General features: G+C 41.7%; 3 protein-coding genes across 13 annotated transcripts in view; 2 read left to right on the top strand and 1 right to left on the bottom strand.

Moving 5' to 3' along the window:
• Positions 1-26,456, top strand: part of NXPE4 (neurexophilin and PC-esterase domain family member 4) — a 212,515-nt gene that overhangs the window by 142,898 nt on the left and 43,161 nt on the right. The gene's annotated exons all lie outside the window — the stretch shown is intronic.
• Positions 1-26,456, top strand: part of LOC311598529 (NXPE family member 1-like) — a 124,323-nt gene that overhangs the window by 14,336 nt on the left and 83,531 nt on the right. The window lies entirely within an intron of this gene.
• LOC311598527 (NXPE family member 2-like) lies at positions 904-21,068 on the bottom strand. 3 transcript variants are annotated; one of them, XM_084783621.1, is made up of 6 exons: positions 20,955-21,068; positions 20,037-20,145; positions 10,169-10,905; positions 5,904-5,962; positions 3,958-4,173; positions 904-1,830 (listed from the first exon to the last, which is right to left on the bottom strand). In XM_084783621.1, the coding sequence occupies exons 1-6, from the start codon at positions 20,975-20,977 to the stop codon at positions 1,295-1,297; spliced, it is 1,680 nt and encodes a 559-aa protein (XP_084639747.1). In that variant the 5' UTR covers positions 20,978-21,068; the 3' UTR covers positions 904-1,294. The 3 variants fall into 3 exon arrangements, with proteins under 3 accessions (XP_084639747.1, XP_084639748.1, XP_084639746.1); XM_084783622.1 differs by lacking the exon at positions 20,955-21,068 and adding an exon at positions 20,356-20,469; XM_084783620.1 differs by lacking the exon at positions 20,955-21,068 and having other exon boundaries at positions 20,037-20,349.

Consider the following 26,456-nt stretch of genomic DNA (forward strand, 5'->3'; position numbering starts at 1 on the left):
CAATCCAAACTTGGGAATTATCTTTCACAAAAATATACCAAGTCTTGAGAGGTAGGTAATTATGTTTTCTGTCGAAGAGAAGGAGTCTAGGACACCATTTATGCAGTCATCTGTGGTCCCTGGAGTTGCTTGTTTCCATAGTTCTTGGGCTAGCTAGAATCGGAGTCTTGCTGTCTATATAGTCACATTGTACTAAGTTGGTCTTGCTCAGTGAGTTTGTGGGCTTTGGACTATGGCCGCTGAATCACAGTGGAATCCAAGTAGCAAATGGTTATCAAAAATCTTAAGGAACTTTTCTAAGCAAGAAGACTGTTTCTACGGTTCCATGAAGTTTTCTTTTACACATTATCTTTTCTTTGAGCAGATCATGTAAGCTACGAATTTCTGGGCTGCACATTCCTTTAAGGGACAACGGTGTTGTTCAATGGTTAAAGAGCACTTGCCACTCTTCCAGGGGACCAGAGTTCAGTTCCCAGCACCCACATCAGGCAAGTCACAATCACCCATAGCTGCAGTTCCCGGGGATCTGAAGCACGCTTCTGGCCTCTGCAGGCACCCTCAAACACACCTGACGTTCACTAACACACACACTCACACATACACGTAGATCATAGAGGAGCATTTTTAAAAAAACAAGAAATGGATAATGATGATTTGCTATTTAAATGCCACGCGTAGAAGTGGAGACAGGCCTTCAGTGTGTATCCCCCTTCACGGCATGGTGATACATACAGTGCCCAAAGGACAAAACTAAACCAAATGTTCATCAACAAATAAACAGAGAAACAAACTCAGTACGTACACAGAAAGAAATGATATTCGCTCTTTAAAACGGAAGACCTGCTCATGCATTTGACATAGGTGAACCTTAAAGACATTGTGTTAAGTGAAATAAGCCAGATGCAAATTCAGTGGCTTTTATCATTTCGTTTATATGAGATGTCTAAAACAGTCAAGGTTTCAGAGGCGGAAAGTATAGCTGTAGATGCCAAGGTCTGTGGCTCAGAGGGAGTGGTGAGTGGGTGTTTAATAGGTTTGATTTCTATTTGGGATGAAGAAAACTGTTCAAAAATGGTTTATCATGATGGTGGTGTGACACTGGACTTCACATAACACCACTGAATTGTAGGATTAAAAATGATTTGAATGGCAAACTTGACATTACGTACATTTAACTACAAATCCCAATATTTGCTTCTTCCTATGTCAGATTGTGTCATCTGTACAGGTGCATATGAGATTGGAGAGCGTAAGGGTAGGGCCAACTAGGGATGTTTCTGCACCTTAAGAGCCTCTAGCAGATGTAGTTTAAGAACATATCAATCTGATTTTTAACCACGCTGTAAGATGGATGGACATCCTCACTGCAATATGCAATTGTCATGTCCCAAGCATCAATAATACCCACATTAAGGTCCCTGAAAATATCCCTTAAAATGCGATTCTGAATGCTTCCATGGAAGTCACTGAATATCTCCGTATTTTCACTAAGTTTTCTGATATTTTCCGTTTTAATTATCACCTTGGTCTCCGGGCTTCGTAAGAACAGTCGCTCTATGGCCTTTTTGACGTTGATGACCCTACGGATGAAAATGCTGATGGGAAAGGGTCGGAAGTGTTGGCCAAAACTAATGGCAATCACTGTGTCACTGTCTCCTGCCACCTGGTCAATTTCCCGTGGGATGTAGTTGTCATCTTTCACGGAGTACAGCTTTTTAGTAACAAAAGGATGGCCATGTTTTTTCCATTGGACAAAAATATTCCGTTCAGTATCCAGAAGGACGTGAGTTTTAAACATCCCAGTTCCATGATGGTCAAAGAATTTTAAGGCTGTTAAGGAAAAAAAATCAACAAATCTCTTAGCAAAAATGATAGCACGGTTTTAAAACACAAACAATCTGTAAAGCTCTGGCCATAGTGACTTCTAACTAAAGAATGGCTGCTTTTACAAGGCAAAGAATTTTTATCAGCTGCCTTAGAATTTTTACAAAATGTTGAAATTTCTATCAGAATGCCTGAGTTAAAAGATAGTGCTACTCAACAAGGACATATGCTCACTCATGTTCATAGCAGCCTTATTCATAATAGCCAGAACCTGGATGAAGCAGAGATAAACCTGTTTTTTAGGATCCCAAGTGCAGGATCGGAATGATCTTGTGAGAGAACAGGTGATGTAAATCCACTAGAAGACCAATCACCACATATGGGAGCTTGATTGTTGCCAGCTGAAAAGATCCCGCTGAACAGACTCTGGGAGGAGATACATAAATGAGCCGAAAACTGGAGGCGGGGCTTTTGGAGACTCGGGATAGTTTTGGCTGTTCATCCCTCCACTTGGAGAAACTCCTAGAGAGAACTGCTGGAGGGAAGGTTTCAGGGCTCCAGGCTCCTGCTGAGGTTCCAGGTTCTGGTTACTCCAAGTTCCAGCAGAAGAAATCCTGCTGATTATGTCAGGAGAATTGTCCCAGAACTGATATCCTTACAGTTTTGTTATTGTGTTTGTTAATCCTCTTTTACTATTGTTTTGGTTAGTCAGGTTCTAAGTGAAGTATGCTCGGTTAATAAATTGTAATACAAAATATTGGTTAAGAAAATTGAGCCTACACCTGGAAACAACCTAAATGTCCCTCAGTTGAAGAATGGATGAAGAAACTGTGGTACAGCCGGGCGTGGTGGTGCACACCTTTAATCCCAGCACTTGGGAGGCAGAGGCAGGTGAATTGCTGTGAGTTCAAGGCCAGGCTGGTCTACAGAGTGAGTCCAGGACAGCCAAGGTTACTCAGAGAAACCCTGTCTTGAAAAACTCAAAAACAAAAACAAACAAAAAGGAAAGTGTGGTACATTTACACTATGGGATACTACTCAGCTACTAAAAACAAGGAAATCCTGAAATTTGTGTACAAATGGATGGAACTAGAAATGATCGTAATGAGTGAGTTAACCCAGAAACAGAAAGATTCACATGGTTTACACTTATAATTGGGCACTAGCCCAAAAGGCATGTCCCACGAACATCTTCACTTACCAGGAAATTGGGATAGATGTGAGGACATCCTACTTGGACTCTAGGTAAGAGAAATATAGGAGATGGGGAAATAGAAGGACCCAGAGGGTCCTAGAAACCTACAAGAAGAACATTGTGATGGGTGGATCAGGGGCCAGGGGAGTTTGCTCAAACTATTGTACTAACCAAGGACAATACAATAGTAAACATTGAACCCCTACTCTGATCTAGCCAGTGGACAAGACATTCTCCACAGTAATGTGGAGAGTGGGGACTGACTCTGACATGAACTCTGGTGCCCCATATTTGACCACCTCCCTTGATGGGGAGGCCTGATGGCACTCAAAGAAGAATAAGCAGGCTACCAAGATGAGACTTGATAGGCTATGACCATATAGTGGGGGAGGAGGTCACCCTCAGTCTTAGACCTAGGGGAGGGGAATAGGGTGAAAGTGGGAGGGAAGGAGGGAAGGAGGAATGGGAGGATACAAGTGATGGGGTAACAATTGAGTTGTAATCTGAATAAATTAATTAAATTTTTAAAATTAGGTTTAAAAATAAAAATTTTTAAAGATAGTGCTACTGTCTGTGATTAAACAACTAAAATACAGCTTTTATTAAACTTAAAGCCTGGGACTAGAGAGATGGCTCAGCAGTTAAGAGCACTGGCTGCTCTTTCAGAGGATCCAAAGTTAGGTTCCCAGCACCACATGCTCACTCAAAACCATCTCTAATGGTGCACAGACTATATATGCAAGCAAAACATCCATGTACACAAAGAAAAGAATTTAATAAACCATTTGGAAAAATAAAAACAGCTTTAAAGCCAAAAGCTTGGCACATTGAAAGTAGCAATGAAATGAAGATCAACAAGAGCAAAGAACTCTAATTAATATTATTATATAAAACTCCTCAACACATGGCCATAATTTCAAACTAAAACCAAAACATACTTTTCACAACTTCGTGTAAGTAGTAAACCCATTGGCGCAGTGTTGAGTCACCCATGAGGTAAATCAGTTTTCTTGACAAGCAGTTATTTATATCTTTTATCGCACTGAACTCATTCTGTTTGCAAAATGCTGCAATCCACCTTCCTTTCAAAGTGTAGCCACTGGGGAAAGGAGTCTTCATTCCAACTTGACATTTCTTGTTCTTGTTCTCAGTCTCTAACAACAACAACAACAACAAAATCGCAGAATCAGTCATTTTTAGCATCACAAAAAAATCTTAAATACTTAAACTTACTCCCCTCGTCCTCTTCTTTTCCCTCCATCCTTGTTTTCTTCTCTATCTCTGCCTTCATTTCTTCTGCAAATGCTCATTTAAGGAAATCATGTTTGAGGGATGAGTAAATGGTTCTCGCTGAGTAGCTTTTCTTGGAACAGGCTCTGTCTTGACTTGAGCCTTTGGAGTGTTTCCCTGGGATCTACCTTGTCCCCAGAGCCACTTGGGGTTGAGACAGCTAACCAAAATTGGGAAGAAATTGTAAAGAGAGCTCAGTGGTCCAGGATGAATAGTTCCACAATTGCATTGGCCTTGGTGAGATTTCAACTCTCCTCATTCTCAAGCTGTTAGGTCATGAAAGAGTTTAAGCATGCCTAGAAAATGAGACTCCTACGTACACTGTTTGTGCCACAGTGATGTTCTCTGGTGAATAATAATAACACTTTAAATATATTATTCCACCTAAAACTGAACATAATGTTCTCAGCGTGGTCTGCCTTCTGCAGAAAAGTGACAGGACCATGACCTCCTTGTTCTGAACACTCCACTATTGGTATAACTCAGACTATCTTCATCAACTCATACTGAATGCTTCACCTAGGAAAGCCACTAATTAGCTTTAACTGTCAACCTGACCCAGTTGTGGTTTGTGAGAGAAACAGACCTTTTTCTACTTGGGCAACCACTAACCATGAACAATTTTTATACGAAAGAACATTCTTCGAGTCTCGAGGCAACTCAAGTTGTCATTACAGATGAGATCAAATTTCATCTCTCGCATAGACAGTGCTTTCTATTAATGTCAGGAAGTTTCTCACAAGATAATGCCAGGTTGTTGTTACTGTTCTCATCATCATTGTAATAATAATTATTAGAGTCATAAACATATCTGATACATGTAATCCAATATGAATGAATATTAAACCCCTAAATGTAGTCCCTCAACCCCAAAGATTTACTTTACTGAAATTCCCTTGTTTTCCAGGGCAACAGAAACATAATGTAAATGAGGTAGCTTTGCACTAGCCTCTGCAGTCCATGTCTTTCAAAGGTGAGCCACAGAAACTGCTGATTCAGAGAATCTTAAGGGGCACCGCTGACTGAAAGGGATATTAGAACCCAAGGGAGAAGCTGTCCAGTTTCCTCGGCTCTTTGGAGAGAGTTTAGCATAGTACCAGTCCCTAACTGTTGGTTTTAGAGGAGAGCCCTCAAATGTAACTACGTAGAGCCCGAACATTTTGAGCAGGGCAGCTATAATTCCCTAGAATGTTATTGTCTTACTCAGGATGAAAATTGCTAGGAAAACAGTTTCTGAGTGGTTAAAAGCATTTGCTTCTCTTGCAGAAGACCAGGCATCAATTCCAGAAACCACAGCATAGCTCACAAAGCATCTTCTAGTTCCAAGGGATCAGATGCCCTCTTCGGATCTCTCTGGCATTGCACACACATGGTACACATACATATATGCAGGTGAAACACGCATAAAATAAAATAAGCTTATTTTAAAATTTTTTCCAAGCATAAAACCCTTTCTTTAAAACCCAGGGTATCTCATTTTTTCCCGGGAAATGGGGCTCAAAATGTTTACAGTAGAATAAATATGTTTCGATGTAAGGCAGTTATTTACATTAGCAAGTTGTGGGTTCAGTGGTAAAGAGCACACTGGACTTACTGTTACATGGAAAGACTGTGATGGCCACATTCTTCATCACTTCAATCCCTATGTTGAACCTTCAAGAAATAGGGAAATAAGTTATCTTAACATCTGTCCAGGTCATTAAGAGTGGGTCTCTGGTTTAGAGGGATTGAAACAATTTTCTGTGAATGGTTGTTTATGATGATGATGATGATGATGATGATGATGATGATGATGATACACCTAAGGCATTCTGATAATATGAATGGGTCAATATTTTAGAAAATGTGTTCCCTGATGGTGGGGAGATCCTGAAGTCCACGGTGTCACTTATCCTCTCTATCTATGTATCTATGTATCCAGCTAGCTACGCTACTCGTCCTTTTATTTTAGCTCTCAGGCATGCCCAACCTGATGCTTCATGAACCCTATGATAGAAATGTGCCCCAACATATTTATAGACCACAGTGCCACGTCACCAGATCCCAGGGTTGAACACCCCTGTATGGTTGTCTAGTACCAGCGACCATCTTTACCTTTGCCATCTGTAGTAATTGAGGGCCTCACCAAACTTCTTCCGGAAGAGCGCTTCTCCAGTTGAAGAGCCTCACTCCCAGAAGTTCTGATTCACTTGTTCCATGTCAAACTCAAAAACGTGGGTTTTTTTTTCACTTCTTGGGTGAAACTGATGCTAAAAGGGCATCAATTCCTTTGACAACCCTAACCTAGGTTATTATATTACCTTACTGGTCATTTGGTTGAGCTCCATCTTTTCCATTATCCTATACAAAACCTTTCTATGACATTCCCTCAATGGCCTAGAGAATAAATACCAGGCCACATACTACCCCCTGTACATATCCACCTCTCCAACTTCATCCTCATCCCCCTCCTTGCTTTCCCAAGTGCCCTGGGAGCCTGTTTTCCATAGTCGGCTATCTCCTTGAGAGTAGGAATGAGGTCGCTCTCATGTGCTGTAGTATTACAAATGTCTAGCCTCGTAAGTACCACCTCCAGGTGTCAGTTCTAAAAGCCCAACTGGTGACTCTATCATGTGAAGTCAAACTGATTTGATCAAAAATGAATTATAGCTGGAGGAAGGTAGAAGCCAGAGCTGAGGGAGGTAAGAATTGCAGAACTGGCTCTGCAGAAGCCTCTGAGATAGACAAAGGAAATGGTTTCCAGCGTGGAAAGCAGAGTAAGAATTGCACGAAAGGAGCTTTCAGGCCAAGTGAGAATAATGCGTGCTACAGTCTGGAGCATTTATTCTCCTCCACCTAACCCAGGTAAGGTTGAATACAGTATGATCAAGACCTAGCCACTTTTTAACTTGGTTCCAAAAACCAAATTTGAGACTGACTTAAAATTAGGATTAAAGTATGTGTTGCTTGTATAAATGTATTTATTTCAATGTGTCTTTTTTAAATGCAACTATAAGTGTGTAAATTACATTTTAGAAAAGTGCCTGTAATATTACATATAGATTTGTCAGCCACTTTAAGACTTTGGATTTCCTGAGACATAACCAGGATGGATCTTCCAACGCAGGCTTAATGAAGTCTACCTTAAGACAGGTTGAGATGTGACCAGTGAGAAAGACTGAAATTATACACAAATGACTCCGACTCTGAGAATAAGAAATGGTTCTGACATAGTCCAGACAAAAGGATTTCTTTCTATATCAAGATCATCTTTTCTTCTTTAAATTTGTTTGTAAATTTAATTTCTTTGTGTGTGTGGGTGTTTTGCCTACATGTATATCTGTGCCCACGGAGACCAGAAAATAACATTTAACCCCTTGGATCTAGAGTTCTAGGGGTTGTCAGCCACCACGTGGGTGCTGAGAATTGAACTCAGCTCCTCTGAAGAGCATTAAATGCTCTTAACCACTGAGCCATCTCTCCAGCACCATAATCATTATTTTCAAATTAAAAATAAATTTTGAAAAGGCCAGTCTCTTTAGGCGGACGCATAAAGCAAAGCTGTAGATCTCCCCATGCATTTTGGGGGAAACTACATGGAGGTGAGAGAGGGGAAGAAGGGAAACCTGGTGGAGAGGGAATCAGTTGTGCCCCACTCTTATGTCCCCATGTTCTAACTGGATTCGAGCTTGAATTTCCAGGACGCTTTTCTGTCCAGTTACTGTCCTGGACACATCATGAAAGCAAGTCCATCAAACAGCAGTGGTTCCCAGACTGTGGAACTGAAAATGAGCCATCCTTTCTGCTCAGAACCACTCTAGCCTGGTTTAAGGAACAAATATTCAAGAGGGGAGGACCTCCTATTGGGACTTTAGGTGAGAGAAGCATGGGAGAATGGGGAAATAGAAGGATCCAGAGGGTCCTAGAAACCTACAAGAACATTATGAAGGGCAGATCAGGACCCGGGGGTCCTGCTCAAACTATGGCACCAGCCAAGGACAATACATGCAGTAAACTTTGAACCTCTACTCAGATCTAGCCAATGGACAGGACATTCTTCACAGTTGAGTGGAGAGTGGGGACTGACTTTCATATGAACTCTGGTGCCCCATATCTAACCATGTCCCCTGGATGGGGAGGCCTGGTGGCACTCAGAGGAAGGATAGCAGCCAACAAGAAGAGACTTGATACCCTATGAGCACATACAGGGGGAGGAGGTTCCCCTCAGTCACAGTCATAGGGGAGGAGAGTAGGGAGAAAGCAGAAGGGAGGGAGGGATGGGAGGATACAAGGGATGGGATAACAATTTAGATGTAATATGAATAAATTACACACACACACACACACATACACATCCAGGTTACATTTCACTTGCTCTTTCATTGAGCATAGCTAATGTGGCCATCTTGGTGTCACTGAACGAAGCCTGTGGCCCTCAGCGGCACTTGCTCCTCGGATGACTTCTGAAGCTTTGCCTGCCATGACCATCCGTGAAGCCCCCAGCATGCTCTTGGCCTGGATCTTCCTCCCTCACTTGAGAATAGCATTTTCCCTGTTCTCGCATGGCTTGCTCCTTTGCCTCATTTGGGTAGCTGCTCTAAGCAGGACTTATTAGTAAAATTTAGTAAAAAAAAAAAAAATAGTAAAATTTATTGCTTATTAGTAAAATTTTTATTTGTAAAAGACAAACCTCTTTGGCCAAAATCTAGACTTTGGTGATAAAAATAAGTGAAGTTGAGGAAGGGATGAAGGGGAAACATGGCCATGGAGACATTGGAGGGCATAGTGTCTTACCTGATTATTATTTTAAAGTAAAGCAGTGTCAGCGTCACATTTGAATCCATTACTAATGGTTTTCCTGCTACAGATCCACTTACTTGTTGCTTGTTGCTCTAGTTCATGAGAATGACCATTTCCTAGAACTCTATGTGGGGCACAGAGAGTGCTATTTATAGATGGACTGAATGAATGGATGGATAAACACTGAAACTACATTTTTGCAGTTCTTGTTTCTAAGAACAGTATACTGTTGTGTTGGGAAAGAACCGCATGCGATTGGAACACAAGCATAGCCATTCTCCCAGTGACACAGAACACCTCCTGGTGATGGCGGTCGCTAACCCTAAGGCTTGGAATTACAACTTGTGAAATAAGTGCTCAGCTTGATTGTCAGAGAGGAACACAGCACAGAAGTGAAGCAAGAAACCCATAAACAAGTCAGAGTCTGGCTTTCACCCTCAGAACTGCGCAGTCATAGCAATGGTTTTAAGCAAGGAAAAGTTAACATGTGTTAACATGTGTGGATTGTAGGAACAGAAGATTTAGTGTGGAGCCAAGATCAAGAGAAACATGAGGAAGAATGCAGAAAGCAGCCCCTGAGATCACTGACACAGTTTACCTGAAGGTTGGATGGTAGGCTCATCCAAGAGAGAGACCAACGCTCACAGACAGAAATGAAAGAGTTTGGGAGACAGTTCACAGGCACAACTTATAAGAGTTGAGGATGGGTTGGACTAAAGAGTAGAGTAAACCAAGTAATGATCCTACTCGTTTAATTAGTAGTATGTGAGACACTATTTCATGAATGCATTATAGGCAAACTGGCTCATAAAAAAGAATTATTGAATCTGTAATCACCATGCATCACGGAAAGCAAGAGATACTGTGTAAGGCACATCCATGCTGCCCTCTGTTCAGCCAAACAGTCCCAGCAGGTAACTCAGAACACCAGTTAAGCTACCTCTGGGGGATGGACTTAATTGTAACTCAATCAATACTGATGTGGACAATTTGGTTAGTCAAAACTAATGTATTCAATAGTTTGATCAGATTCAAAGTCCACTTTCCTGTAGCCCTTAATGAACTTGAAGCCATGTTTACCTCTTAAAAAGGAACTGCTCCTTATGGCTGAGATAGGAGACGTTACTGTTCATGCTTTTCATGTGCGTCAGGGCCTCACAGGGAACACGTGAAGGCTTCAAGCAATAGAAGGCTTCGTGGTCCCGCGCATCCAGGTATTGACACAGCTCAGCATTTGTGTTTAAGGTAAGGCCACATTCAGTGAGGACGGGGGATGTGCCATTAAGAAACTGGCCAGTGAAGATAATTTTGCCATAGCCTTGGTTCCTTGCTCTCCAGAGAGCTGACACCCCTTCACTGGGGTGTATGAGAAGAACAGACAGGGAGACCCGGCCCTCCCAGGACAGAGTGAAGCTGATGAGGTAGGTGCCATTGTTGAAGTCTGTCACCTTTCCAGAAGCGCCTGCCTTCAGGGCTGGGGAGGACATCCTGGCCCTCAGGAAGTCCCCACCATATTCCTTCCTGTGACCAAAATAGTCCTTGGCCACCAGCAGGATGTCCAGTTGGTCCCCTATGCAGTACTTGTCTCGAGGGTTGAGGATGGTGGCTGTGCTCTCTCTGGCGCTGGTGGTGCTGCTGTGGTTGAGGAAGGGTCTGGGTGGGATCTGCCGGTTTAGCTCTTGCAGGACTGCCATGATCGCTGGCTCGTCCTCCTCCGGCGACACGGCCATTGTGTTCTGAAGCTCTTCCGGGTGCAAGAACTCCTTGAAGATGCGCCATCGCTTCAGAGTGATGGGGTTGTTTAAGTGAAACAAAAACTGAAGTATTGAAAAGGACACATTTACTAGCGGCAGTTAAGAAAGCCTGCTTCCAATATAAATTAGGATGGTCCATTTTATACCTTTAACTATGATGAAATTACATGTTATACATCAATTCTAATTAGTTTTCCATTAGGGAACAAGAGGAATTGATTTCCATGTGGTGTGACTGCTTGTGCCAGAGGATAGTTTCTTTGGAATCATTGGCTTAAAACCAAGTAGTTATAATAAATATGTTTTTGATTATCGAACCTAAGCTTGGTCACCTCTCTTTCATCTTTCTTTTCTTTATGAAAATCATGTAACCATATTATACAAAATCTGGAAAACAAAGAAAATATTTAAAATTATGATTTTGCCTAAGTACTGACTATTTTATGTTTCTTCTCTTGCCTTTCATTTGTGTTTTTTACTAACTTGTAATTCTACCAAATATATAGTTTTAACAGTTTTTGCAACTATACTATAGACTATAACTATTTAAAGCTTGATAAATAATTTTTGTGATGTTTATTTTTATTGAGTTTGGGATCCTCATCAAGAAAACACCATGGACATGCCTTTGTGTCTAATTCCTTTCAGACCTACAGCAATATTCCCATTGTAAATCTATTTCTATTATCTAAGCTAACTTAAAAATAACTGGATTTTCATTTCTGTTTTATACTTCCTTCTACTGAATCATTTCCATAGGATTTTAAATCTAATCAAGAATCTCTATTAAACTTGTTTATTTGGGAAACAGCATGTTCTACAACATATACTTGGAGGTCAAAGGACAACTTTGGGAATCTGATCTCTCTTTCTACCATGTGGGCTCTTGAGATCAGACTCGCATCACCAGGTTTGGACCTTTACTGGCTGAGCCATCCACAGGTCCTCAAGCATCTCCAATATTAAAGGAAGAAAGTCATTGGGACACTTCATTTTCCTTTAACTACTAGCCTTTTTTTCTTTTCTTTTCTTCTTTTTTTTTTTTCTCACCCCACACTCCTACAAGTTAAGTGTCTTGTGAGTTCTCTGCCATCCCTGTTGGCAGGTTCTCTGCCAACTCTCATCCCTTATTTGACCTAGTGTTCACTGTTTACCTCATTATTAACAACACTTTCTTCTCACTCTACAGCTCACCCATGACCATGTCTTAGATTCCCACCACTTCAGCTGTCATTAGAGTCTAATGTTGAATAAGTCTATGTTTTTAAATCGCATGTTTCTCAACATCAGATTTGTATATTCAATCATGTGTCGAAGGAACAACTCCACTTAGATGACTGTAAAAGACCCTAAAGGTGAATATTCATATCTAAATTAATCCTTTGTCCTCCAGTATTATTCCTCCTACTTTACTTCAATAAATGATATCACCATCCATGAAATTGTACAAACCTCATATATAAAGCCTGGTTAACCCCAAATCTTCACCTCCCATAGTCAATCAAACTTGCCATCAATTCGTTAATTACTAAATGAGCTGGCCCTTTTTGAAGCTATGCCCCATTAAAAGATAATGAATGTCTATGCCTCCAAAGCCATTCTTTCTTCCATTTTCCCCCAATTAAACCATATTGGAAAAACTTACAATACACTAGCTAAAGTCACCAAGTCATTCAGACTGGTGTGGGTGTGTGCACGGGTGCACGTGCACATGCGCTTGCACTCATGTAAATATTCTGTACACATTCATGTATGCATGCATATGTATATATGGGTGCACGTAAAGGCCAGAAGTTAAGGTCAGTTGTCTTCTTCAATTGCTTCTTACCTTAGTCTTTAAAACAGAGTCTCTCTAAATCTGAAACACAAAGATTACACTAGACTGGACAGCAGGTCCCAGACTCCCTCTTGTTCCCTCCAGCTGTTGGATTACAAGGGAACGACACCACACCTTGCCTTTTCTAAAAGTGATTGTTGAGGAACCGAACTCAGGTCTTAATGTTTGCATGCCAACACTTTACCAAACAGATCATCTCCCTGGCCCTCTGATCTTTCGAGGAAACATTGAACTAAGCATACCAACATGTGCTCATGTACACTCTCTTTCCTTTCTATGACTTTACAGCCTTATGGGCATTTTCCCATAGGACTGGGTAAATGGTTCCCATATAAAGTCCTCGCGCTTACTTTATTGAGAGAGAACATTGCTTTGCAAATAGCCAGGTGCTTTCCTTACCTCCAAGAAACAAGTCTTTATTTATTCTCTCGTTTCTTTATAGCTTTATATTCACCAACATGCAAACCCTGCCTTTGACTACGAAATTAATGACCCAGATAGTATCATTTACTTGAAGGCCCCGAGGCTTTTGCTACATGGTTCCTGTTAGAAATGGCCAGTGAACAATGGCACTTTATCCTAGGCACTCTTTCCTCCTTGTCAGAAGCAGATCCTGAGCCTATAAAAGAAACCCTTGTCTTGGACTCTAATTCACTATCTTTGCAACTGCTGCCATCTGGAAAATGTTTTAGCCACAGTAAAAAAAAAAAAAAAAAAAAAAAAAAAAAAAAAAAAAAAAAAAAAAAACTTTGTTCGTAGGTTTCCTTGGACCAGCAAGTGGTGTTGGAGCCATGAAAGCAGACTGGAGAAGGACTAAGTGGGCTGAACTGTGTGTGAGAGGGAGGGCTATCAGCAGATCTAGCAGATTATGCCCATCCCCTCAGAGCTGGGGAAACCGAGAGAAAACGGTCCTGTCCTGATGGCGGTCTGTTCAGAGACGCCTGGCACAGGGAGCCTCAGAGCAGAACTAGAAATCAAAAAGTCTTGCTTGCTGACTGCTTACGTTTAGGGAGATTGGAAGACATTTCCGCCCTGGAGGCCTTGAAGCAGAGTAAAGGGTATCATGGAGGGCTTGTTCTGTTTGTCTTTTTAAGTCTTAAAAACACGAGAGGCATACTTTCACAGTTTATGTACTCTGAAATCCTTTGACAATGGATCAGATTCAAACTTCACGCCCCAGTAAAGAATCGTAAGACATATATTCTGACAAACTAATTCTCAGCATTAATGTGGGAGAGCTCCCACCTGAGCAGTTCATACCCACACTGGGGAAGGGGTGCTACCCTCACCCCATCAATTCCGGTGCTGAAACTCCATTCTGCTTCATACGACTCACCATAAACTCCCTTCTGCTGCAAACTCAAGAATCCGGGATTTCTCTGAATAGACGTCCCTGAAAAGAGCTCAGCCTATAAGAAGCAGCAGAGTGAGGCTCTGGCTGCTGCTCCTGTGTCTTCAGAAGTGCCCTGCGCAAGATGTGATTCAAAGGTACCCGGGTGGCTAACCTCATCTGGCAGCTCATCTAGAACTCAACCCACACTAGGAATGGCTGCTTTATGTGGCGCCTTATCCAGCCTCCCTCTTGACTTTGAAAGCTCCCTTGGGTGCTCCTTGCTCCTCTAGTTTTGTCTTCTTCCTGGATACCAAGTTTCCATTCCACTTTTGGTTGCCTTGTGGACCCAAGTGAAGAGTCAATGGCTTTTTGTAAAGGAAGTTTCTATGTGCATGTTATAGGTGGGCTCAAACCCTTAACAAATAGTTCATCAAAAATCTGTTCTTAAGAGAAAACAGAACTTTCTCTAAATTGCTCTGGTGTTTTCCCAGACCTTAGATGTTTAAGATAAGAGTACTCAGGCCTTCTGTGTCTCAACTTCCTGTGTTTTCATCAGAATATAAAGTTATTTTATTAAAAAGTTTTCTAAGTTCTGCAAAAAGAAATAATAAAAAAAAAAAGACAAAATGCATTCATAGAATTAAAAAAGATATAAAAAGTTACAGGTATGAAATATATTTTTGTTTAAAAGTGCTTGTAGATGAAAAAGAGTTTGAAGTGGTAAACTAGTTTTGCCCTAAAGTAAAGAATTGTTACAAAAGGAAACAGAAGGAATTAAGAATAAAACCAGAAATCTCAAGCATACTTCTGAAGGTATAAATATGCCGGCCAAAAAACATACATGAAAGCTAAAATTTAAAGTATAATTGTGTGTATATAATTAAGTTGCTATAAATAAATGGTATTTTAAAACTTGCCAAGTTGGATTTTTCCCGTACTTCTTATTACATTTCATCAGTCCACCCAGGACTGAGACCAAGATACAAAAGCAGACACCCCCACCCCCACAAAGCAGGGGTGGGGAGGTGGGGATGGGGTGTAATCGACTTCTCATTTTGGCTTTTGGCATTTTCAATATGGAAGTTAAAATAAAGGCAGTCCAAAGGTCCATGGCAAAAAGATTACAGACAAGAGAAGAATCCCAGTTGACAAACTTAGTCCTGGGAAAGATACACTTCCTGGTAAGAACACGTCTCTACAAAGAAAACCCACAGAAGCAGGAGAGGATTCTAAAAGGACTGATGTTTGCCACAGCTGTGAAGAAACCAGACAGCTGGAAAATAGCTGTCCTCAGTGGGGTCGGGGGGTCGGGGTCAGGGTTGTCTTGAGCCCTCTGAAAGTGCAAGGAAGGAAACCAATGTGAGGAAGGATGTCCCACCCTCTAAGAGCAGACCTTCAGCTCCAACACCAGCTACCATCAAAACCTGAAGCTTCCCAAAATTTGCTGGAAAAGCTCACTCAAGCAACTGCAGATGACCTAGAATGAGCCTCCACTAACTCTTGATACGGCAGACAGGATGCCATATCTTCTCACTACTGGGTCTTGCAAGATGAATCTTTGTAGTAATATATATTGGTGTCTATACTTCAGAGCCAAAGGCTTTATCACTGTCGGCTCCAGGACTTGAGAATCAGTCTACGGAGGATGGAAATCCCAGATACTGAGGGGCAGAAGGTATCAGCTGCAGTAATGCCCGGAGGCTTCGGAAACAGTCCTAATACTTCCCCCAAATTAAATGTAAGCTCGTTTTGCACATAGAAGGAATGGATGACCCAGCAAGGATGTAGACTGACCAAAAAGTAGGCTGGTAAGTTCATGGCAACTCGGGACTCTATTATCCTATACAGATTTTTAAGGACTTTATGACTCGTGGCACCCCAAAACACTGACATTAACTGTTCTAGTCACTTGTGTTTTAGGGAATAAAGATGAATATGAAGTCCATAATCGAAAACAAATCATAAGGACTTGTTTGTTCTGTCGCTCTAATAAGCCAGGAGGAAGAACGAAGCCAGTGCCTTACCTTATTTAGCCTAGGGAACCATGGGACAGACGTGGAACCGAAAGACAGTTAGAATTTATACAAATGGTTGCCATGGAATATACAAATGCCTTCTGATATTTGCTGATACTGTCTCAGGATGGATGGGAAAACTTGACAAGGCCATATTTTTATCTTACTGGATCTGGGTTTGTTTGGATCTTTGGTTTTAGTTTGTCTGTTTTGATCTCCATTTTCTGTCTTGAGTTTTTTGTTTTATTTTAACACATGGAATCTTATTCTTAAATTCAAAAAAACCCAGTAGCCACCCAGTATTGTGACAGTCTCATGAGGGAAACTGTCATCATTAAAGTAGAAGTGATATGTCTACACACTTGACACTAAAACATAACTACTGTATACTACAGAGTGTTTCATAAGGCAGGGCAGCCGTGTGCTAAGAACCCAGCTATACACAATGCCTCCTTCTCATCTGACTCTCCAGTCACTCTGGATTCCCCACCTCCACCCCCACCCCCAATCTCTCTTCTGCTTGGAGCAAACAGAAAGGAAATGCTTGAGAGTCTCCTGTCTCAGGGAAGAAGAAACTCTACACAAGCAGCTTGGGTTTAAAGAAGACCACAGCTATCCTAACAAAAATCAGGAGTGTATTGCTGATGAAGTAATGCTCTGGTAGGGCCACCAGGACTGCTCTTCAAAGAGTGGCATTACACAGAGGCTTGCTGCCTGGGGACATGGACTTCATAGTCACACCACCAGCTTAGGCTGCATGAACAATCCTTCCATCCAGAGGTGAAGGTTAAGACGACCATAAAGCTCATGAGTAATCTTGGAACAGGGTACATCTGCTCAAAATAGTCTCCTGCAGTGACAAGACCCCACCCTCTAACCTTAGAGATTGAATGTATGTTAAAATCTGAAGGGAGATGGGTCCCTTTGCCTCAGATTAATACAGTTTCATTGTACCCTTTTTGATCTTACTAACAACTTAATCCCAGAGTCAAGATGGAACAGGAGCCAAAGGACTCAAGTGAGCCTACAAATGCCTGCTCCTGTAGACAGGGGTCATGGCTCACACAGAAGTCTTTAAAAGTCAAAAAGATAAACCAGAAGAGAAAAGAACTCTTCTTCTGTCCACCTTGTTGCTTTATTTATTTAAACAAATCTTTAATCTCTCTCTCTCTCTCTCTCTCTCTCTCTCTCTCTCTCTCTCTCTCTCTCTCTCTCTCTCTCTCTCTCTCACACACACACACACACACACACACACACACACACACACATCACATCACATCACATAGCATGTATATGAGATCAAAGAACAACCTTGAATGTCAGTTCTCCCTTCACCTTGTTTTGAGACAGGGTCTCTCTTATTTAAGTTCAGCACTACATACCCATGAGCTGCTAGGGTTCTTATGCCTCTGCCACCCATCTCCCTGTAGGGGTTCTGGGATTACAGACACACACTACTACAATGCCAGCTTTATGTGGGTTCTGGAGTTTTGAACTCAAGTCTTTGTGCTTACACAACACAACAAGCACTGTACCCACTGAGTCATCTCCCAGCCCTGTTAACATAGTTGTAATCTACATTATTTTGCTCTTTCATGTCTTACTAGAAACGTACTGTATTCAGTATAGTTGTGCTGTACTTACTAGGATTTAACATGCTACTGTAAAAAAGTCAAACAGCAAATAGCTCTTTCAGTCTTCCTCTTTTCATTGGATGTCTGTCTCCCATCCCAAGTGTGATAATTCTTCCTGGTTGTCAACCTGACTACATCTGGAATTAACTAAAACCCAATGGCTAGATACACCTGTGGGGGATATTTTTTCCTTGGTTAAGTCATTTGAAGTGGGAAGACCCATTTCTAATCTGGAGCTTTGAGGTGGGATAATATTAGCCTGGATCTTTCGATCTGGGCCACACCTTCTGGTGGAAGCTTATATAAAGGAAACGGAAGAAGAGAGCTTGTTCTTTCTTTCCCTGCTTGTTCTTGCTCTGCATGGCAACATTTTATTTCGCTAGCATTAGAGCCTATTTCCTTGTGATTTCAGCATATACTGAAGATCAATTGAAACATCCAGCCTCATGAACTGAACAGCTGCTAGATCCTAGGACCTTCCCTTGGTAGAAAGCCATTGTTGCACTGGCTAGAGCCAGCCTGTAAGGCATACTAATAAATCCCCTAGATAGATGATTTGATAGATAAATAGATGCACACATACATACACACATACATACATACATACACAGATACATAGGTGATAGATACATAGATGATAAATACCTACACATACATACATATATACACAGATCATAGATCGTAGATATATAGATGATAAATACATACATACACACACATACATACACATATACATACATACACAGATACATAGATGATAAATACATACATACACACATACAGACATACATGATAGATAGATAGATAGATAGATAGATAGATAGATAGATAGATAGATAGATAGATTCTTTGGAGAACCCTAACTAATACATCAAGGTACTGGTTTTTCTTTTGTTTTGAGATAGGTTTGTTGTGTATCCCATTCTTGCCTCAGATTTGCTATGTATCAAAGGCTGGTCTCAGATTTATTAAGTAGCCCAGACTATTCTCAAGTGCATTATCTTCTTGCCTCAGCCTCCAGAGTGCTGGAATTACAGGGTTTCCCCACATCACTAAATTAGTAGGAGACACCACTAGGGGCAAACTCCTCTGCTTACAGAGGAGAAAGCTTCACTACCTTTAAAAGACTGTATGCACTTTCAGAATTGTTTGTTTCCATCTCAGCTTAAAAAACACCTTAGAGAAGCTAATGAGAAGTAATCCAGGGTCCTCTGGTCAGTGTGACTCTTTCTTAAAGGCAGTGTGGAGTAGTTATGGCTTATTACAATGTTAAACTGCACAAGCCCAGAAGTGTTCGTGCCCACCATCTTTTCTTTTTGAACCCATGACCCTGTACACTGAGCATGGTCAGAAATGTACATCTTACACTGGGAAAATGCAAGAATGGGCCAGCGTCTGCGTGCGGTTTTCTGTGTGAGCGCGTATAGGCTCCTCAACTAAGATCCTTGCATGTCTGTCATTGGAGAGAAGATTGCTTTGCAAATGAAACCAGCATACTCCTTACTTTCAACAGGTATCTCTTTCTCCACTCTTTTATGGCTGGGGTGTATTTTTTGGCTCTGTAATTGCCAAGATGTGAGGCCATGGCATTTGGGGACAAATTGGTTGGCTCTTCTACCTTCTCATTGTTAGTGACTTCTCTCAGGTCACTGTTATATCTCATCTAGGTCACATCACATTTTTTTTTAAATCTTTCTTTACTTTGTTACTGACGAGCTATTTGTCAAGCATCTGTTATGTGTCTGGCACAGAGGTGATGGCAACAAGTCACTAAATTGTCGTTCTGGAGGTTGTCATAGGTTAGCTGAAGATAGACAACAATCAATGGATGTAATGAATTGGTAAATTCTACAGCAAGTGAAAAGTACTGTAGAAAAAGAAGTCAAGTAGAGAAAAAGAAACTCAGCGAGATGGGGGAGGGGGGGAGCTGTGTGGGTGTCAAGAATATGAAATCTGAGCAATCAGATGATTAGGGAAAGGGAGAAATGGGGAGTCAAATCAAATAAGGCTGAAGAAAGAGAAAAATCCAAGCAGCACTAAGTGACAAAGACTAGCAGTACCTCCGTGGTGGAGGAAGAAGACTGAAATAGGTATAATTGGAGTGTGGCCACTAAAGCTGGAGGAAGCTCTCCTCTTGAAGCAGATGGCAACGCCACACAGTAAGGAGAGGCACGAATCCACCAGCCTTTGAAGAAGCAATAACTGCATTTGTACATAATATATTGCTCAGGGGAGTGCTGTAGAACAGAGGCCCTTCTTAAGGTGCCTTGCTAAGATGGTTTTAACATTTACTTTTTGCGTTTACAAAGAGTAGCATTCGAGTGAAGACAGTCTAACCCTCCCTGGGAAATTACATAATAGAAAACAATTCTTACCTCTGTGCGGTCTTTCCAAGCCATGAAGCCGACCCAGAAAACAAAGATAACTATTGCCATCTGGAGCAGCTTTCGAAGTGAGGCATTTGGAAACAAAGTGAGCAGTGCCCTAGGAGTGAGGACAGGAGAATTCATCACACCTTCAACACAAAAACAGCCCAACACCTCTGAGAGCTTTGCTTGCTGCTCCTCTCTTGCTCTCAGAGTGGGTTCACGCACTCCTGGGATTTTGAAAAGTCACTATCGAAAAATCAGATAGAGAGTTTTCCCCCGAGGCAGGGAACCAAACAGGTTGAGAGACTGCAGGTTTCTAACTTACGAGAGGTCTTTAGGCTGTGTCAGTACAAGTCTGGAAGCTTTTGCTGTGTTCAGGACTTGGTGTGGACAATCAGGTTTGTAATCATTGGCTCAGAGACCGTCCTCACCCGGAAGTCTCTTACAGTCCTGCTGATCTCATGAGTGTCTCTCCCAGGTTCAGTAATGGGCTTCTCATTTAATTATTCCCTTTTTTTTTCTTTTTTTAAGGCAGCTTTTCCTTCCACCTCAGGTCCTATCTTTTTATGTCACAAGAGCTGATCACCAACCCCTACCCCCATGTCAGCAGATTCAGAAAAACTCAGCATTCAGTGGCCAACATTTTGAGCTTACTGTTTTGAGATCCAGAATCCTGAAAAAGCAAATAACCGAATTCCCTGACAGTGTTCCTCACATAGAGTGGGTGTAAACCAACACTTGCCCTTGCTGTACATGAAATGGTGATATTTCATAGCTATTCTACATGGTTCGGTGCCATTCTTTCCCACTTTTAGGTATTTTTCAAGCCCATATCTCATAATTTGTCAGTCCCCTGCAGCAAAGCCCCAGACAGTCTGTAGTCCTCCACTCGGCCTGTGGTGAAACCAGTCAAGAAGAACACACCTGTGGCTCAGCCCTCTCCTCATGATCTCATGCCCTGCTACAGCACGTAGAGCTGTGGAGAGACTCTCCTCGGTGCATGGGCTCTTGACTCCTCTTTCAGTATTGGGGTTTCTTTATAAAGCTTCAAAGATCAAAAGCTGCCCTTTGACTTGCAGGCACAGTGCCATGGCAGAGATCGCTGACCTATGAACTATTTCTCTTCACCACAGATCAGGAGGACACTCTGGAGCTTGTTTTTTGAGAAGTCATGATGGGCAGGCTGTGGGCTGTCAGTTTTTCTTCTCTTCTGGCCAGGCTTCCCATGCTTATGACGGGGCTCCCCTGTCACCCCCAGCCCCACCCCTCTCCTCCCCCCCCTCAAGCTTTGTTTGGCTGTCCAGTCTGTCTGTAACTCCTCACCACAAAGACAACAAAAGTATCTGAACCATTAGAAAGAAGGAAGTGCAAGTCCCCAGCCACTGGTCTGCTTCAGACATACATGCTTGGTTTGGGGCAGTATTTTGGACGCTTTCTCCGTAAACTCCTCTCCTTCATTCTAAACTTTCATCAGTGCTCCCACTCCATGAAGACAGCTTCCTGCCATGTTCTCATCCGCTGTCACATGCCTGTACGAAGTGTAGGAGCTACACCCATATGCCGCCTTATACCGTTCCATACAACAATGACCAGCTTCTAGTGATGGTAACGGAAGATTGTATCTCTGGCGATGTCACAGCCGTCTTAGTTTGCTTAAGTGCATGCTATGATGTTCACACAGTGGCAGAATCATCCAGATCTGTGCTTCTCAGGACATAACTCACTTTTAAGTGAAGTATAACTGGCAATGGGCCAAGGACTCTTTTTTGCCAACTTCACTACTGTACAGTTGACAAATATTACATCTATTTACATTGTACAAAGTGATGTCGTGATACATATATACATGATCAAATAAAAACTAAAATTAAGAACTCCCATAATTCACTTTATTGCTGTGATAAGAACATTTACGACCTACTCTCACAGAATCAGGATACAGCTTTGTATTACAGTACTTGGATAGCATCCAAAGGGCCCTCGCTTCAATCCCTAACACTAAAAAAAATAAAACTATACACTTAGTAATGTTCAAGTATACAAACAATATGCTGCTGTCAGCTATAGTCACCCTATGATACTGTAGGTCTCTGGACTTTATTTGTCCTGTCTTATTGAAATCCTGTACCCTCTGACTACTACCAGCTCCCAGCAGCCACCATCTTAATTTGTATTTCTGTGAGTCTGACATTTTCAGAATTCACATAATAGCAAGTAGTCTGTCTTCTGGGCTTAGCTCACTCTAGTAGGCGTACTGTCTTCCAGGGATGGAAGGTCAAGCTTAAATTGTTAGAACTACCCAGGCTTGAACCCTGAGATCTTCAATGTTGGCTATTGCCAGCAGGAACAGGAAACAAGAGAAGATCACTCTTTCCCTTTCATCCCGAAGTCTCACTATAATGCTTTTAGGGACAGATTCTAATGAAAAAACAGATCAAGTCCACACAGTCCCTGCTCCAGAATCACAAAAGCAGATGACAGCTTAGAAAGAAAGGGCAACAGCTTAATAACAGGTGTGCAATATACCTCGTTAGATTTGCTCAGACTTTACTTATTTGTTTACTTAATTATTTTATTATTATTTATTATATGTGTAGGTCTATGGATCAAATTAGAACTTTGCGTGTACTGGAAAAAAAATTCTATCACCAAGTTACATCCACACCATTGTCATTTCTTTGGGAAGGGAGGTTATATGTAGGTAATATATGTGCATATATATGTGTATGTGCATATGAGTGTGTGTATCTTGTGTTCAGTGTGTGTGTGTGTGTGTGTGTGTGTGTGTGTGTGTGTGTGTGTGTGTGTGTGTGTGTATGTGTATAGCACCTGAGGTTGACATGGGTGGCTTTCTCGGTTGTGCTCCACTTTATTGACTGAGGAAGGCTGAGTATAAACAGGAGCTCACAGATTTGGCTAGTCTAGTCACCCAGCTTGTCCTCAAGGCTGCCTGGCCACTGCACCCCCTGAGTACCAGGTTTACAGGCAGCAGCCATACCTACCTGCCTGGACACGGGTTCTGGGGATCAAATTCCAGTCTTTATGTTTGCACGGTAAGTGCTTTACCCATGGAACTATCTCCCCAGCCCTTGTCATTCCTAAGAAAATTTCCAGAGCCAGGCAGTGGTGGCGCAAACCTTTAATTCCAGCACAAGAGCCAGAGGCAGGCGGATCTTTGTGACTTTGAAGCCAGCCTGGCCTACAGAGTGAGTTTCAGGACAGCCAAGCCTACACAAAGAACCCCTGTCTCAAAAAACAAAAGAAAAGGGGGGGGGGAATGAAGGAAAGAAATTTCCAGAATCTCCTATTGTTTGATTCAGGCTGAGTCTCTTTCTTTGCTTGCCCAGAGAATCTATCTTACTACTCACCACATCACCACAGTTCTTCTGTTCTTCTAATCTTTTTTTTTCTCTGAGACAGAGTCTCTCTGTGTAGCCTTGGCTGTCCTGGACTTGCTTTGTAGACCAGGCTGGCCTCGAACTCACAGAGATCCGCCTGCCTCTGCCTCCCTGAGTGCTGGGATTAAAGGCGTGCACCACCATGCCTGGCTTGTGTTCATCTAATCTTGAATATGCAACTCGAAAGCAAGAGATCCATCTTTTTATATCTTTTGTGCATCTAAACTTGTGTAGTTCAGTAGTCTAAAACATTATCTCAAAGTGTGTGGTTGAGAATTAAGAGTTGTCTTGGCTAAATAGCTCTCCTCTGCCTCCGTGTCTTCCATGAGGTTTTTTGACAAGATGGCAGCTTCAGGTGGCACCTTCCCTCAACCCTTGGCTAGTGCCAGGGGCCTTGTTTCCAAGACAACACTCTGGTATGGCTGTGAGAAGTCCCGGCTCTTGACTGTATGTCAGCAAGAGGCATCAGTCCCTCATAATGGCAGGGACCTTTCACAGCCTGCATGAACATCTTTACAGTGACACAACAGGCTTCCTTCAAAGGGAACAATCCAAGAAGCCAGAGGAGACTCCACTTCTTCCTATGACCAAGCCTCACACATCAGCCCCATCAAATGACACTGGTTAGAAACCCTACTCAAAAGGATAGAGCTTTTGCTATAGAGGAATCCAAAGAGTTTATGAGCAGCTCTTTGTGACATATTTTAATTAAGAATGACTTCTAACTGAAATGCTATTTGGAAGTAGGCTCTATTAGAATTAAATGTCAAATCATTGTTTTAAGAGAAATGTATCCAGTTGTTAAATATGACTATATTATAAAATTTGGATTCTATGTGTACTATGTTATTGTTGTTTGTTTATTTTTTAATTTGTAAAATAAGAATACATTTTAAAAGTTCAAAAAGACTTCCTCCGGTTCCTAAAAAAACAAAACAAAACAAAACAAAAAAACAGTCCCACTTCTCTCTGCCGGTCACAATTTCAACATGCAAATAGTCTTTGATGTTTAAATACCTCACTCTATCATATGGTCATCATAGGACACATAGAGTAAACCAATACCAGGAACATAATAAATGCACAGTAAAATTTTATTGAACCAATGAAATAAATTAAAAGAAAATACATGGCTCAGCTGTTCTTTACCCCTCTAACTACTGTATGTGTGACCTGTGTCAAGGATGCAGGGGTGCGTCTTATGTACATGTGTTTCATATAGAGGCACAATATGAATAAAAGGTGCCATTTATTTTTACTTTGGCACTCTTGCACATTATGATTTAAATAAGAATTTAGTTCCATCAAAGGCTTAAATACAAGAAAACATAAATACAGTAAGAGTATTTCAAGACAAGTTGATGTTATCCTAAGTTTATATGGGTTTTGGGGTGCATATACCAACAATGTTAGTCTTTAAGAACACTTGAGAAATTAAGTGCTTAGACAACAGCTGAGTTTTCAGATCACAGAACCAAAGTACAAAGTGGTCCTATGGTTGGAGGCCCTTGTTATGTTGCCCATCCCCTCCCTCGCCCTCCCTCTCCTCTCCTCCCTCGCCCTCCCTCGCCCTCCTTCTCCTTCCCTCCCTCTGCTCCCCTCCCTCACCCTCCCTCTCCTTCTCTCCCTCTCCCCCCTTTCCTTCCCCCCTTCCTGCCCCACACAGCCCTGTTGAGGTGATCCACCATGAGGTGCACACTATGACGTTCTTCCTTCCTCATTATAATACAAAAGCAATGGCGCAAGACAACCATGGCTGAAATCATGAGCCAAACAAGCCTTTCTTCTTCGAAGTTGATTTTCTTCCTCCGTTTTCAGTCACAAAGATGAAAAGTTTATTGACACAGCTTGAAACTTCACAGGTGATAACATTTTAAAATGAATCAATCTAATCTGTAGACCCATATTTCAGTAATGATTAAGTTGAATTACCTTGAAAAGGAGGAAAAAAATCCCCACTTCAAAATAAGAATAATTACAGAGATATGAGGCTTTCACTGTTGAAGGAAAAGCAAAAGAGAGAAAACACAGCCTAATTTAGCAACTAACATTGTACAGATGAAGGTGCTACCATGTCCAGAAAAATCATGTTGAAGGAATGAATCTGCTGTATGGAAGTAAGCTATATAGACTTCAAAAAAGCAAAATGCTACTGGCAACAAAACTTAGAACCTGATTTTTTTTTCATCCCCGGGACCCGCATGATGAAATAGAGAACCTCCTTTGAGTTGTCCTCTGATCCACATATGTTGCTGTGACATATAAACACACATGCACACACACAGATGTGTGTATACATATGTATGTATTATGCACGTACATATATAGGGGGAAATAAAGAAATATGTCAAGACATAGAGAGAGAAAAGGGTCCTGTAGAAAGAGTGGAATGGCTATCTAAAGAGGTGGCGAGAATTTCAAAAGTCTGGAAAATGCGCTCTAGAGCCAAAGATTTGAAAGGCCAAGTAGTCCCTCCTAAGACGAAGAATAGTGTGTCTAAGGCAAAGGCACTAAGATAAGAACGTTGTGAGTTCCAATCCTGACCCTGCTACTTTCTCAGTCTCCTTGCTTATGAAATAAAATTCGTAACATGGGCACGCAGGTTCATCACATACACAAATGTCTTAGTATAAGCCAAGGTCGAAGTGCGTATTAAGGGGGGTTCATTAAGTGGTAGTTTTGGCCAGTTCCAGCCCTGTATTCCGAGGGGGCCCTTTCCAAGGAGGAACGTCTATCTTCCATAGTCCAATCCTTTGTCTGAGTGCCTGGATTCTGGCTCTTACTTCAGCTCTGGGCATTTGCCACCTACACACTGTGTTTAAGTAACTCCAATTATAAATTATTCTAATCCACTACGCTGTCTCCCACCCACACTGACTCCCACCTACACAGTCTGTCCTGGCTCTTCATGTCCTGTCCTTCCTGATAACTGATGCCACCTACGTGGGCTTCAGAGAAGCTGCAGAAGTCATTCCGAAAGTGCATGTCTCTCTCATGCTACCAAGTCCTCAGATTTTCTGGACCTTTT

This window comes from Acomys minous (genome assembly GCF_964271855.1).
Source record: "Acomys minous genome assembly, chromosome: 5".
NCBI lineage: Eukaryota > Metazoa > Chordata > Mammalia > Rodentia > Muridae > Acomys > Acomys minous.

Coding starts and splice junctions, on each gene's coding strand:
- LOC311598527 (XM_084783620.1), bottom strand. CDS start 20,171: ATGAATTCTCCTGTCCTCACTCCTAGGGCACTGCTCACTTTGTTTCCA. Junction 5,963..10,168: donor GAGCAGTTCCTTTTTAAGAG/GTAAACATGGCT, acceptor TATTTCTTGAAG/GTTCAACATAGGGATTGAAG. Junction 4,174..5,903: donor CACAGTCTTTCCATGTAACA/GTAAGTCCAGTG, acceptor TGTTGTTGTTAG/AGACTGAGAACAAGAACAAG.